This window comes from Falco biarmicus, chromosome 19 (assembly GCF_023638135.1).
Source record: "Falco biarmicus isolate bFalBia1 chromosome 19, bFalBia1.pri, whole genome shotgun sequence".
Taxonomy (NCBI): domain Eukaryota; kingdom Metazoa; phylum Chordata; class Aves; order Falconiformes; family Falconidae; genus Falco; species Falco biarmicus.
Window position 1 is genome coordinate 2429116 of NC_079306.1, and position 13861 is coordinate 2442976.

The 13861-nt window shown below is 61.0% G+C and overlaps 2 protein-coding genes across 16 annotated transcripts in view; both read right to left on the reverse strand.

Moving 5' to 3' along the window:
• Nucleotides 1-1417: 1417 nt before the first annotated feature.
• On the reverse strand, nucleotides 1418-6158 carry STAC3 (SH3 and cysteine rich domain 3). Its single transcript, XM_056322395.1, has 12 exons — nucleotides 6040-6158; nucleotides 5205-5274; nucleotides 4563-4821; nucleotides 4318-4415; nucleotides 3952-4027; nucleotides 3774-3865; nucleotides 3585-3651; nucleotides 3254-3303; nucleotides 3006-3109; nucleotides 2446-2497; nucleotides 2082-2219; nucleotides 1418-1837 (listed from the first exon to the last, which is right to left on the reverse strand). Exons 2-12 carry the CDS (start codon nucleotides 5271-5273, stop codon nucleotides 1739-1741), a joined length of 1104 nt encoding a protein of 367 aa, XP_056178370.1. The 5' UTR covers nucleotide 5274; nucleotides 6040-6158; the 3' UTR covers nucleotides 1418-1738.
• Nucleotides 6159-7232: 1074 nt separating this feature from the next.
• The window catches only part of R3HDM2 (R3H domain containing 2), a 61591-nt gene continuing 54962 nt past the window's right edge, over nucleotides 7233-13861 (reverse strand). For 14 of the 15 annotated variants that reach the window (XM_056322015.1, XM_056322020.1, XM_056322016.1 and 11 more), the window contains 9 exons: nucleotides 13219-13345; nucleotides 12561-12796; nucleotides 11983-12137; nucleotides 11553-11653; nucleotides 10642-10811; nucleotides 10316-10460; nucleotides 10128-10228; nucleotides 9551-9635; nucleotides 7233-7933 (listed from right to left, as the gene is read on the reverse strand). In XM_056322015.1, coding sequence (XP_056177990.1) covers nucleotides 7590-7933; nucleotides 9551-9635; nucleotides 10128-10228; nucleotides 10316-10460; nucleotides 10642-10811; nucleotides 11553-11653; nucleotides 11983-12137; nucleotides 12561-12796; nucleotides 13219-13345 — 1464 coding nt within the window. In that variant the 3' untranslated portion in view covers nucleotides 7233-7589. Of the gene's footprint in view, nucleotides 7934-9550; nucleotides 9636-10127; nucleotides 10229-10315; nucleotides 10461-10641; nucleotides 10812-11552; nucleotides 11654-11982; nucleotides 12138-12560; nucleotides 12797-13218; nucleotides 13346-13861 lie in introns of those variants that run through there. The other variant, XR_008819028.1, reaches the window with a different exon arrangement.

The window sequence follows — 13861 nt, forward strand, 5'->3', positions numbered from 1 at the left end:
AGACCCCTCCCCATGGTCCCCCCCACGGTGGTCCCCCCCGGGGCAGCCCATCCGGGGCTGGGCTGTGGGACCGCTGTGCGCCCCGGGAGGGGCCGGCAGCACCACGACGCCCTCCCGGGGGTCAGGGGTAGGGGGGGGGGGCGGCTTTGCCCTTGAACGTCGTGTGTCCCCCCCGCCCCGCCAGCGAGGGCCCAGACATGAATATTCACGGTGCGTGACACGGTCGGTGCGGCCGCGGGTGCCGGTGGAGGGCGGGCAGCGACCCCCGGCCCACCGTGAAGCGCCGCAGGGGGAGCGGGGGGGAGCACCGCACTCACACCCGCACCGGGGGTGGCGCGAGCCGGTGGGGGGGCTCCCCCCGGGCACCGGCTGGGCGCTGCCCCACGAGCCGCCCGCCAGGGGGCGCCGCGGCTTCCCTGCGCCCGCTGGGTCATTTGCATATCTTTGCATGTGGCGCGCCAGCAGCGCCCCCGCCCGGCCGGCGGCGGCTCCGGGGGGCCGCCCGGGCACAGCGAGGCCGGTGCTCAGAGCCCCGCGGCGCCCGGCCCGCCCCGGCCCGGCCCGGCCCGCTCCGGCGGGGTCCGCGGCGACCGCGACCTCGCTGCGGCAGCTGCCGTTACCGGGCGGTCCCGCCGGGCCGCCCCGTCCCACGCTACCCTGTCGCTATGGCGACGGACGGTACCGGCCCCCGTCGCCGTGGTTACCGCCGGCGTCACGGCTCCGGGACGTCACGGGCAGCCGGTGCAGCCGCCCCTGCGGCCCGAGGCCCCCGAGCCCCCGGAGCCCCCCGGCCGAGGCAGCGGGGCCGGCGAGGTGCCCCCCCGCCCCCGGGGCGCCCGTTTCCCCCGCCGCGCTGCCCGCCCGGGCACCTGTTACTGGCTCGGTGCTCGCCGCCCCCCCGAGCTCCAAGGACTCGTCCTGTCCCCGGGCCCTGTCACCTGTCGCCTGCAGCCCCTATTCGGGCCCCGCCGGGCCCCGCGCCAGCGCTCGGCACCGCGGGGCGGCCCCAGTCCCGTCGCGTCCCCCCCGGGGCTGCGGGCCGGTGGGGGGTCCTGCCTCCTGCCACTCCCGCCGACCGCGCCCCCCCCCCCCCCGGGACCCGCTGGGCTCCGACGTGCTCGGAACAGCCTTTGGCTGTGGGGGGCCCACGCGGGGTCCTGGGTACCGTGTTGGCGTGGGGGGGTCGGGGAGGGTGGATGGTGTGTGTGCACACGCGCAGGGCACTGGGGTGTGCTGCACTGGGTGTCGCAGGGAGCAGGAAAGCACCAGCCGGGGCCACCGGCAGCCCCCCAGTGCGCCCCCCACCCCCCTAAATCCAAACCAGGGAGAGCTCTGGGTTGGGGAGCAGACATGTATTGCCAAAACTCAGGATTACACAGCCCGGAGCAGTGGGACAGGACCACACTGACACCCCCGAGGCACCCAGCACCCACCACCTCTGGCGGGGGGGAGGGCTAGGTGGCCTCCAAAGCGAGTCTAGGGGTGCCCCCTCCTTGCATCCAGTTTCTCTGAGGCCACCAAAAACCCCATGGGGGAAACAGCCGAAGAGGCATCCCCCACACTCTCAGCCTGCCCTGGTCCTGGCAGAGACAGTCCCCACCGGAGACCCCATTGCTGCAGGCATCCGGGATGGAGGTGCCCACCATCCTCATCCCCATCCCTGCCCAGCTCCGGCAGCTCCCTGCACCCAAGGTCCATCCGTCCCCCTGGGCTGGGGGGCCCTAAGATGCTGCCCCACTCAGATCTCCTGCAGGAAATCCACAGGGAAGAGCCCCACTTTGCGGCCGGTGTAGACTTTCACGTAACCATTCACCTCTTCACCCTTCTGCACCACGATCTGGGGGCGAGAGGGGGGCAGGTGAGACCCCAGGGCCCCACAGAGCAGGGGGACAGCAGCAACCCCCAGGGGAAGGTGGGGGGGGCTGGGCAAAGCTGGTCTCGTCCGAGGGGCTGGGGGCAGTGGGCAGTATGGGGATGGATGCGGGCCATGGCAGGGAGCAGCTGCGGGGTGCAGCGGGGCAGCCGTGATGGGTGGGGGCTGAGGGACCACGGGCTGTGACCACCACATAGTCCAGTCTCACCTGATCCTTCTTCAGCGTGATCTGCCCGATCTCCCGGTTGCCCACGAAGGAGCGTGTCACCTTGTGCACCCGCTCACCTGCCCGCACCCGGATGATGAAGTTAGGAGGGAAGTAGCCAACTTTTTCACCGATCTTCCCCTGAAAGAAATCAGTGGATGGGTGCGAGGTGGGGATTGGAGCCAATCCATATGATCCCCAGACTCCCCCATGACAAACAGTCTGCAGGTCATGGGCTGGCATGAGGACACAGGAGGTCTAGGGGGCCGTGTCCCCCTCAGGGTGCGATTTGCACTCCCAGCTGACCTCTCCCTTTGCTTTAAGCTCTGCATCTTTCCCCTCCGCGCTTGCAGGACACCAGCCTTACCCGCCACCACTCCTCATTGGAATCGTCAATCACCGTGATCTTCTCCCCTGGCCTGCAAAGGGAGAGAAGGGCTCAGTGTGAGGGGGCACAGGTACCCCCCTCACCATAGTACACCTTGAGGCTGGCAAGGAAAATTACTCTTCCCACAGCACCAGCTCCTAGATCCCTGTGTCTGGGAAGGTCAAGGAATGCACGCAGCCCACAAGCTCGGGGACAGACATGACCAGCTCAGCCTCAGGTCTGGGGTGCAAGAAACCACATCAAGACAGACACCAGCAGTCTTGGAAATGAGGCTTGTGCCCAACACCCGGGAGCTGGGAGAGCTGGCTCAGAGAGCTGGGACCCCTGCTCAATGTGTAGCACACTGGGGCAAGCAGAAAAGCCACAAAACCCAAACCACAGCCAGCGTAGCCCTAATTTCTGCCCTCATTCATTCATTCAGAGACCCCTCCTGGCCGTAAGACTTCACTGTTAAGGAGAAGACTTGTCCCCCTCTGCAACGGACATGCCACATCCTTCCCCTCATCACTCCTATGCCCATAATGTGGCTGGGAACTTACGGGAAATCTAGGTCATCTTTCTCCAGAGCTTTGAAGCGGTAAAGTGCCACAAAATAGTGAGACTGCAGATAGCCACCACGCATCCCTGGCTGTGGCTTCTTGTTCTGAGGGAGGAGGAGAGAGGGGTTCAGGGCCCCAGAGAGGCTGAGGACAGCTCCAGGGAGCCCAGCAAGGAGATCCCTGCAGCCTCTGCCTACACTGCTCCAAGGCCGGGGGGTGTTGGCATGTAGGGTGAGGATGACGGATACCTTGTCATCTGCTGCGCTCTTCTCAGTCTTCTTGTCCCCTTCAGAGGTGCCTGGAAATGGGAGGAGGGGGGTTACATCTCTCCTGGTGCTGCCTCCCTGCCCCACAACCAGCCTCTTCCCAAGGATCTCCTGTGACCAGGTCAACAAGGGGAAGCAGAGAAGGTGGAGACCTGAACTGAAGTTTCCCCATTTCTGCAGAGTAAACCCCATCCTGGTGGACTCCGTCCCCATCAGGCTCCCTCCCTGCCCCATGCTCATGGCTGAGGCTCAGCTCCCCCCAGTTCCCTGCCTCTCCGTGTGCAGACAGCCCCGCTGCAGTCGCAGCACTCACCGCCCTCAGTTTTGCCTCCTTCTGGCTTCGTGGCCTCTGGCTCCTCATCCATCATAGCAGCCAAAGGCTGCAAGGCAGAGAGCTGTCAGGGGGTGCAGAGCAGGCAGGGAGGTGGGGGTGGCAATGGGGTGTAGGCTGTGGTGCTGGGACCATTGGGCATTTGGAGCGACAGGCCAACCCTGCACTCACGTTTTTCTTGTCATCCTGCCCTTTCTTGCGTTCCTTGTTGGCCATAATGACACCCGTCCGCAGGGTCTCGAACACGGGGTCGCTCCTGTTGTCTGCTGCAGGGGCACAGGGATGGTGAGAGGGGTTCAGCTCCAGGATGCAAGGAGATGGGGCACTCCAGCGTGGGGACAGTACTTACAGAGCAGGTCCTTCACGCAGGCGTATTGCTGGTCACTGTAGAGGGGTGAGCTGTACGCCCGGCGAAACCCTGGGGGCTGGAGGGAAAAAGGAGGTCAGAGCATCAGCCTCCACCCAGACCCTTGGGCCCTCCTGTGAGAGCTGAGGGGGAGCGGGTGGATGCTGGGGACCCAGAAGGTGACCATGCAGCAGGCAGGTGATGCCTCTGCGGTCCCCGCTCTGCGGTCCCCCCTCAGAGCCAGGAAGGGAGGTGGGCCATTGTGCCTGGGTCATGGCCACAAGGACCGAGCCGGCCGCTCCCTGCCATGGTGCTTTGGTCTTCCCTGCGAGGGGGTGCCCCAAGCCCAGGGCTGGTGGGAACACTCACGATTTTGCCAAAGCAGCGCTGCATCTCCACGTAGGACTGGCAGTGGTGGTGGATGTTGGTTTTGCAGTTCTTGCACCTCAGGCCAAATTTGTTGTTGACTGGCGGTGTGTGGGGGAAGAGGGGCAGAAAGGAGAGGCAATGTGACACTGCAGCTGTGGGGACGGCTGGGCTGAAGTCCTCTCCAGCCTTGTCCCCCAGCACTCACCCTGGCCATGGCCCCCAGCCCCAGCCCCCTCAGGACTCACGGACAATCATGCGGGCACAAACATCACAAAACTTGGGCTTTTTGTAGTAATGATCCTTGAACTTGTGGGGTTTGTCATTGACAAGTTTCTGGGGCTCTGGAGGGGGCTCAGGCTCCTCCTCCTCTTCCTCCTCTTCCTCCTCCTCATAGATGTAGTAGATGGGTCCCCCTGAAGGGCTGACCAGCTCCCCATTGGGCTGCGGCTCTGGCGTTGTCTCCTCCTTGGGTTTTCGCTGGAAAAGTTGCTTCAGCTTCTGTAGCTGCCGGGGCAGGAGAGGATGCATTGCACACGGCAGGCATGTGGGGTGAGGCAGGCAGAGAAGCTGGTGCCTCGCCCCCTGCCCCTTCGCTCTGACCCAGACACTCCTTTGTCCCCAAGTGGGAAGAGACCCCAGGCACCTTGGGTCAGAAATGCTGTGAGGACAGGGACCTTCCTCCCAGTGCCATGAGGTCACCACAACAGGAGAAACTGTGACTCCTGAGCACCGTTGTGGCTGTGGGTACCCTGGGGAAAAGCCAAGCTGGGAAATGGCCACCCAGTGCCCTGCTGGGTCAGGAGCCCACCAGGCATCCCCAGGCCCCACAAAGACTCCTGGGGCTGAGGCAATGCCAGAAAGTTGCTGCCCTGTGGGCACCCACTTACCCGGCTCCTGGGTTTCCCACCTGAAGTGGGTGAAGCTGCTGGTGGCTCTGGCACTTCCTTCTCTGTCATGCTACAAGGGGAGAAGAGAGACATCACTTTGGCTGGGGCTGTTCCCGCTGCAGGTGCCCAGTGGGGGAAAGGAACAGCCAGAACTTGCTGGATGGGAAGCATCTTCCAAGCCAGTGCTTCCCTCTGCCCCAGCAGCACCACCTCCTGCCCCAGTAAGGGCCAGTCCCGTGGGGGTCATGTCCTGGAGCCCTGGGGTACCCCCCGGGCCCTGCTGCGCAGGCTGGGGGTGGCAGGCTCCCAGCCCAACGTGCACAGCACTGCTGCGTGCTCGTGGTGGATGTGGTGCCAAGTGCTGCCAGCCAGACCCTGGGCTACCTACACGTGTCCGTCTCTGTCTAGACTTCTCCATCTCAACCATTAAACTGCAAACGGTGCCACTCTTGGCCCCTTAGGACAAACATGCCTTTGACGCTGCCTGGCATCACCGTGCAGCCCTGCTTTCTTCTCCACAGAAGCGCCATGCTACCATGGGGGCAGGATCTGCTCCTGCATCCCCCAAACACGCCAGCTCTGACTGTCAGCCATCCCCACAGTCCTTCTACACAGACATCACTGGTTTTGGGGACACCTAACATGAAGCCCCCGCCACCCCCACCCCCCATGTCCCTGTGGAAACCAATTAGGATGACCAGCAGGGAAGAGCTGGGGAGTCCTGGGGCAAGGGGTGCAAAGAGCCCTGGGGTCCTGCAGCAGCGTGGGTGGAGCAGGGGCCCACGGGGGTCAGCAGCCACGATGAGGGGGGAGCCGCGTACGGGAACACACTTACGCTGTGTTTGGAGCTCTCGCCCTGCGATGAAAAACCCCGCCAAGTGTGGCCGATGTTGGGGCCCCGTTGGCGGCGGAGCCCCCAGCCCTCCGTGCCGGGTGCGCAGGGAAGGGGGCAGCTGCCCCAGTCCCCTGGCGGGCGGGAGTGACAGGCCGGAGGGGAACAGACAGCTGAGCGCTGGCGGAGGCTGACGCCGAGAAATTGGAGCCCAAGGAGGGGAGCGGGTGGAGAGGAGCCACCGGCTATTTGCGTTAGTGGTTGCTGGGCGTGCCAGGGGCCACCCACCCCCTGGCATGGGGCAGCAGCGGGGCCGGGGCACAGCGAGTGCTCCAGCCCTGATGTCTTGCTTGCTTTTGCATTTGAGACCCCTGCAGCTGGGAGAGGAAGAGCGGCAGCGGTGTGGTTGGGGTCTCTCATACGGCAGCTCAGCCCCATACCCTCTAGCCACAAATCCTGCTGGTCTGCTCCCTGCTGAGACAGAGCAGGGGACCCCACTGCTATCACGCTGCCCTGCAGCAGGTTGCAGGTCCCCAGAACTGGACCGGCACCCCAGCGCCAGAGTCCCTGCACCCACGACCTTGCCAGGCTGTGGGTGGCAGCGGGCAGGAGTTTGCACCAGGCCTGGGGCTGGAGCTCACTCCCCTTCCAGGCTCCACCAGGAGCAGGCTTCCTCCGCTTGCACCTGCCCTTGAAGGTGTAGCATCCAGATGCTGCAAGAGGCTGCAGCTGCTGTGCGCAACACCACGGCGAGCACGGTGCCAGCCCGACTCCTGTACCCACAGCGCAGGACACAGTGATACCTGCACCTATCAACTTCAGTGCTGCTCCCCTGGCATCAGGGGGAAGATGTTGCTTCCTGGCAGGGGATACAGCTGGGGACCCTGCCCCCCTGTTCTTGCCATTGCACAGCTGCACGGGGCCAGCAGCTGGGGAAAGAGGCCACGAATAGCCAAGTGGGGCAACCAGCCCCAGGTCAAAGTGCCCATTGCTCCTGGCCCAGCTGTAGCTCCCAGCCTTGGCATGCCGCGAGCTGACAGCCCTCATAGGTGCCAAGCACGGGTGCAGGATCGGGGCAGGAACACATCCTCCTGTGAGTGCCCCTTCTGATCCCTGGCTGTCATCTCACCCCGAAGAGACGGCACACACAGCCTCTACCACTGGTATTGGCAGAGAACGGGAAAGCAGCATTAAAGTGATGGACAAGTTTTCTTCTTTTATTTAAAAACAACCCCCCAAATAAAATAAAACAAAAAAATACCCCCCAAATAATAACCTGATTAAATAAAATGTGCAGTGAACATACCAATCAACACCTGTATGTGCGGTTCAACACAGTGCTTAACAAAACAATATACACAGGGTAAGGTGGGCGGGCATGGGCATCACTCCAAAAATAATAATAATAAAAAAAAAATCAATTTCTTGTCTCTTAATTATGTCCATATAAATATATCCAGGAGGGAAGGCGAGAGGAAGGGAGGGCAGAAAGGAAAAGAGAAGGCAGAGGGAAGTGCCCGCAGTCCAGTGTGCTCTGTGCCCATGTGTGAGCCCTACTGTGAGCTGGCACGCTCCAGCACCCGCAAGTCATAGTTCTTTTTGGCCACACGCAGCTTGAAGCGGCTGAGGGAGTTATTGAGGCGGAGGGAGGCATTCTGGGCAGCCAGCGGGCTGGGGAACACGGCCACGATGGTGTATAAGGCAGCAAGGTCACTGTGCCTGCCGTTCTCTGGAGTCCCATTGTTGTCCCCGCCGCCTCCATCTCCACGGCGCCCCTGAGTCTCTTTCAGCCACTGGATTTTGGCACCAGCCATGGCAAGCTGGGTGAAGAGCTTGTCAGCCTCTGTCCGCGTGATGCCCTCGGGCAGGTCTGTCACTTCCAGAACTCGACCCAGTACTGCAGTGGAAAGACAGCACGTGTCAGCGGCAGCAGATTCTTGGGTGGCAACGGCACAGTGAGAGCTGACGCGTGGGCTCCTCGCTAGCTCTGGGGTTGGAGCAGGTCACCTCTACTTTGCCTGTGGAAGCAGCGCTTTGCAAAGCTGTCCCCACATTATGAATCTATTTTTTTAAGCCAGTCACTTCTTCCCCCTCAAACTGCCCCTACCATTCTGCTCCCTACAGTGCCCCATCCTGGTCCTTTCTGTTGGCCACATCCCGGTCCCCACACGGCCTGCTTCAAGAGGAGACTGGTATTTCCCATTTGCCCACGGCTCCAGTGGCACAAAGCCCTCCTTGCTTCCTTTGGCCGGGCTTGGCTTTTTAGTTAGGGCTTTCCCAGGTGTTCTGCCCCATCTTCCTATCCTGATCCTTGGGTACCAGGACCAGGAACTAACCCAGCTCTCCTGCCTTCTGTCCCTGGGAGGGAGAAAGACAGGCTGTGCTCACAGAGGACTTGTGCAGATCCCGAATGTGACGCTGCCCTGTGGGCCTTGTGTGCCCAGGTTAGCGTCATGCCAACCTCTTTGCCTCTGCTCCGTGGTACCCAAACACTTCTGCTGCCTCCTGCCTCCAGCCCCGGCTTTGGGGCTTAGCAGAGGGCTGCCTGAACGGATTCTTTGCTAATATTAACGCGGCATCGTAATGAACATGCCAGCCACAAGGAGGGGGGCAGCTCTCTCGGAAGCAGCTCTTAAAGGGACCCCTGCAACCAGCTGCTGTTGTTGGTGACATGGGGGACAAGCCTCCAGAGAGCCAGTGAAGACTGCCTCGCTTCCAGGATGCCTGGCTCACGCCCAGCTAGCAAGCCCTGTATTGCTGTGGAGAGCAGCCAGACTTGTGCCTCTCTCTCCAGCCCGGATGACCAAGTAGAGACCCCCCCAGGGTGAGGAACAGGGAGTCCCTTCCCCTTTGAGAGAGAGAATCCGCTGGGGATTTCAGCCCTCGCAGCCACCCCTGGAAGATCCCAAGGCCCTTTATAAAGTTGAGGGCTCTGCAGCTCCTGGCCCCCCTGGGAAATGGAAGCATGAGAGGGAAGAGTAACTTGGGAATGCAATGGTGGGAACAAGATCTCAGGGGTCTGGACACTCCCTTTCTGCTGAGAAAGAGGAATAAAAATGCACGAGTTCTGCCAGCTCCACCCGCTCAATCATTTCAACCCTCACAGAGGCAGGAACAGGGTCCAGGTGTCCTACTGCTCATCACCGACTCTCCAAAAATTTCTCCCCACTCTTCCTCAGCAGCTTTGCTCAGAGCAGGCAGTGTTTACTGGGGTCCTGAGCAACCCCTGTCCCCCCACCTCCTGATGGGTGCAGCTCACTGGGACTGGCTCTGCTGCATGCCTCCCCCCCCCCCCCGGCCCCAGCCAGGCCTCGTGGGCTGCGGGGGGGCTGTGTGTGTGGGGGAGGCAGTGGCAGGCAGGAACTGCTCTCCACAGCCACCCCCAGCAATGGGTTCTGTGGGATGCTGCTGTGGGCAGAGATGGCACCTGGAGTCTCTGCCAATGCCAGCTGCCCCCGGGCAGTGGGGACTAGTCAGAGGGCAAAGGGGGAACTGCTTGAGGAGGGTCACTTGCCTACATCACTTGTCCCAAGGTCAGTGGATGCAGACTTGAGGGCCTGTCTCTTGCTCCGGTTTCCATGTTTCATTCCAGTCTGCCCCTTAAAGAATAGAAATGGTTGTGTGTCACCTGAGGAGACCCTGCGGCCTCACCATGCCCACAGAGCATCCTGGGAGCAGGGGCCAAGACCAAACATGACTGGGCCATGGCTGCAAAGGGGAATGAGGACACCCGGATGAACCTTGCACACACTGGCACCTTTGAGGTGACACCATGCTTGGGTGACTTAGATGAGATCAAGGCACAACCACGGTTCCAGGACACTCAAAGGACTCGGGGCTGACACTGCTTCTGGGTAAAGCTGGGAGCAGGATGAAATCTGAGCCCAGTGCCAGGCTCCAGGGAAATCCATTTACCATGGCAGCTCTGCTGCGGGGATGGCAAGAGCGGGGGCAGGCAGCCTGCTGCCCAACCGAGGGGCATCCGCAGGGCAGTGTGTGAGACCCGCTTCTTCCAGGGGCAGGGGGGTGGGTCTTGCTCTGCTCTGAGGACAGTGAAAGGGTGGGCAGAGAGGGGTTTGGGCCCATTTTACCTGGTGTGCATTGTAGTTGGGCTGGTTGTGGAGCAGTGGTGGGGGACAGATAGACAGATTATACTGCAGCGGCTGGCCCAGCAACGAGTAGCGCCCATCACCTGTAAGAAAGAAGCAAGTGTTTGTAGGGGTCTGGAGAAACGGCCGGGAAGACCCAGCCCCGTGCTGTCCCCGCTCCCTTCCCTTACCTTGCGCTGGGCCCATGGGCCGGGGGAACTGCGTGAGGACAGGGAGAGGGCTCAGCCCCGTGCAGACACTGTTGAGGTTGGTGACGGGAGACGGCGTTGGGGACTGGGTGGGGGATGTGATGGGGCTGTTCAGCTGGGTGCTGGCCTGGGGGAGGGAGAGTGTTAGACAGCCCCAGTGCTTGTGACTGGTCCCACACCTGACTCACCACCATGGGTGACCCACCCCATCTCCCAGCCCATTCAGACAGCTCGGACGCTGGTGTCCTCTCTCTCCTGTCTGGCTGCTCCCAAAAGATGAGCTGCCACCTTCCCAGTCCTCTCAATACCTGAGCACTGGTGTCGGGGTTGTACAGGTCTCCTGGCTTCTGCCCCCGCTGGTCCAGGCTGTAGTACTTACAGTGGCTCCACTGCACCACGGAGGGGTTCTGGGGGGCCTGGGGGCCATTGGGTACATTCAGCTGCATCACAACCACGCCAGGGCCTGATGGAGACACCCCTGGGGAGAGATGACAGCAGCAATATTGGCCAGGCTGTGTGCAACTCTGCACTCTTCCCTACGACACCCCTTCTGTACTCTCTCCTCTGCCACTCCTGCCTGCCCATCTGGGCTGAAAAAAGGTCCCACCAAGACCTGGCTGGGATCCCTCTCTGATAACAATCACAGCTCGTATCAGAGAGTGATGACTTTTAATCCAGGAGAAATGCGAGCAGAGGGAACAAGCTGAAGGCAACTCGGGTGACCTCTCTGAGCATCACAGCAAAACTTTGGGCCAAGGGTCTAATCACAGAGCTGGGCGCAGAGCTCGAGTACCCTGGCTCCAGCTCTTGCACCAATTCACCAGGCCCCAGCTCACTTCCCTGCAGCTGGGACAGGATGCAGGAATCCTGACGCTCCTCTCATCCACAGGTTCCCTGGTCCCACGAGCAGCCCTGGTGACACCAAGCCGGCAGAGGGAGTCTGCAGCCCAAGGCAGCTCCCTCTCCCTGCTCCTAACCCTGCCTGCCCACCTTGGCCAGGAGATGCCAGGCACAGGCCAGCATCAGCATGGAGCGAAGTCGCTGTGCCATGTCCTGGTAATTCCCAGTAAGCTGTGGGATGGGTAAGACTAAGGAAACCCACTGCACAGGAGCTGCCAGCCTTGGCTCTGAATTGGCAGTTCTGTTCACTGCAGTCCCTACAAAACCTGATCCCATCTGTGCAGAATCAGTGTCAACCCTGACCGGTGGCCCCTCTTACCTGAATACTGCTGCTGCATCTGTGGTGGGCTGCAGGGCGATGGGGACTGTGGCATCTGATACTGTTCAGAGCCAGGAGGCTGAAGGAACCCCACCGAAGGGCTGTGAAGCAGAGAGTGCTCTGGTGAGGTGCTGGGGATGGGGAGGAACAGCCTGCCCATCTGTGCAAGCAATCACCAGCTCCCTCAGTACTTGAGATGGCTGGAAACACAGCTGCCTCTGGAGGGGCAGAGGAAGCACTGCGTGCTGCAGGACAGCTGTGTCCAGGAAGCACTGACTACGGGAGCTAGGACTGAGCAAACTCAAGAGATGACCAGCACCTGCGGTGCTCGGCCACCTCCTCTAGCAGCAGGAATAGGATGCTATGCCCTGTCAGTAGGACAGCAGGACCCCCTTCTCCCCAGGGCAGGCCAAAGATACAGAAGCTTTACCTGGTGCCGTTCTGCTGGGCAGTTGGGATGACGCTGTAGTAGATGGGTACACCTCCAGCCTGAAGCCCCCCCTGGACAGACTGGCTAGCTGGCACAAGCACTGGCTGCTGGAAGGGTTGCTGGACCACACTCTGGGACTCGTTGGCCACCGGAACCTGTGCAGGGAGGAAAGCAGCAGCCCTATGGAATGACAGGTAAGATACAGCAGGAGCAGGGAGAACTGGCCCCAAGGAGACACCAGCAAGGTCCGTACAAGGTAGAAGAGATGCCAGACAATTGTCTACTGCAGCCCAGAGCAACCCTGCCCAGACAAGGGCTGCCTCTCCCAGCTTCTCTGTGAACACAATAGCAAAGGGACCAGCTGCACTCAGTCCTCCTTCTCAAGACATGTCCCACACAGAATCAAACGTGGACGTGCGCTCCCCACGCTGGCAAGCATGCACTATCTTCAAAAAGTGAGCAAGTCTCCACCTCCGGCTCCATCACTCAGGCACAGGAACAGGGCACCTCCTGCGAGGTTTCTGCAGCTGAGGCCCCCTTCCCCAGCAGCCCTTCTTCAGAGAACAACTGATGCCTACCTGGTACGAAGGCAGTGGAGTGTACTGGACCATCAGGCCTTGCATCTGGCTCCCCATACTGCTCCTCTGGCTGCTGAGAAGACCAGGGGGCTGCGCCTGCTGCACTCCCATCATACTCTGCATCTGGCCCCCCATGCTGTTCCTCTGGCTGTTGAGGAGCCCGGGGGGCTGTGCCTGCTGTACTCCCATTACACCTTGGTATGTTTGCTGCTGGTTGGACATCATTGGCTGTAAACCTGTCAGAACAGGGTTTAAATGGAGTGGCTTCCCAGCTGGCCACAGAAGACAGCCTGAGACTTGGCATATGAGGGCTCAAATCCTGCTTTGCCCCCATCTCTTGCTAAAGGGTGGGAAACGGGCTTCCCTCACAGCAGATGTAAAAAGATGCGAAGGAAACTCCTGGCTTTAAATCCACCTTGCAGCACCTCGGTGCATGCTACACGCTGAGAGGGAGGGAAAAGCCTAGAACAACCTTTGCAGCCAGGCCAAGTTTCCTTTGCACAGTCAAGAGACACTCTACAGTCAGCAAGCCCATCAAAGAGTGGGAGACAGGGAAGAGCAGCCTGGCCCCCCACACGGTGCATGGGAGATCCTTCAGAGCCAAGGAGAGTGGCAGGAAAGGGAAACATGCCCCCTCCCCCCTTCTACACCCCCTTACCAGGCTGCTGGGACTGCTGGGGGAGCTGCTGAGTGCGCTGGGAGCTGTAGGCCACTGGGTGACTGAGAGATCGGTATTGCTGGCTGGAGTTCGGGTACTGCCCAGGAGGGTAGTAAGAAACCTGAATCTATCAGAATCAAGAAAACATGGTGATGAGAACACAGGAGGGAGTGGGACCAAGAAAGCTGGTCCCCCAGGACCAGTTTTCTCTCTCACCTGGCCTGGCTTCTGCAGAAGGAAACCAACCAGGGCTTTGGCTCTGGCCAGATGATAGCTGGTCAGGGAATCGCAGCCCCTTCCCGCTCCTCCCAGCCTCCACATCCAAGCCTTTCCCAGCACAGTAGTGCAAGAGCACAGTACGCATTATTCTCATCACAGCTCAGGGGAACAATCCTAGAGGTCATAATGCCCTGCAGGACCCCAAAGAGAGCTTAGAGGTGTCAGCCCTGAATCTGGTCACTGTCCCTCCCCCAACACTATGAGTCAGGAACGGCCAGAGGGGTCCCCGGGTAAGCGCCTTGTGAGCTCAGAGGGACAAAGGGACAGAGATCATCCTGTGCCTACCTAGCAAGGGCCTGTGCCCAGCCAGAGCTTGGACCCCTGTGTATTGATTCATCACAAATGAGCAGCAGAAAAAGAGAGG

What these genes read in the sequence shown, in the direction of transcription:
- STAC3 (XM_056322395.1), bottom strand. Translation starts at nt 5,273, where the DNA reads ATGACAGAGAAGGAAGTGCCAGAGCCACCAGCAGCTTCACCCACTTCA. An exon ending in CTGCGTGAAGGACCTGCTCT is followed by an intron (nt 3,866 to 3,951) that starts GTAAGTACTGTC and finishes CCCCTGCAGCAG; the next exon opens with ACAACAGGAGCGACCCCGTG. An exon ending in CCAATGAGGAGTGGTGGCGG is followed by an intron (nt 2,220 to 2,445) that starts GTAAGGCTGGTG and finishes GATTTCTTTCAG; the next exon opens with GGGAAGATCGGTGAAAAAGT.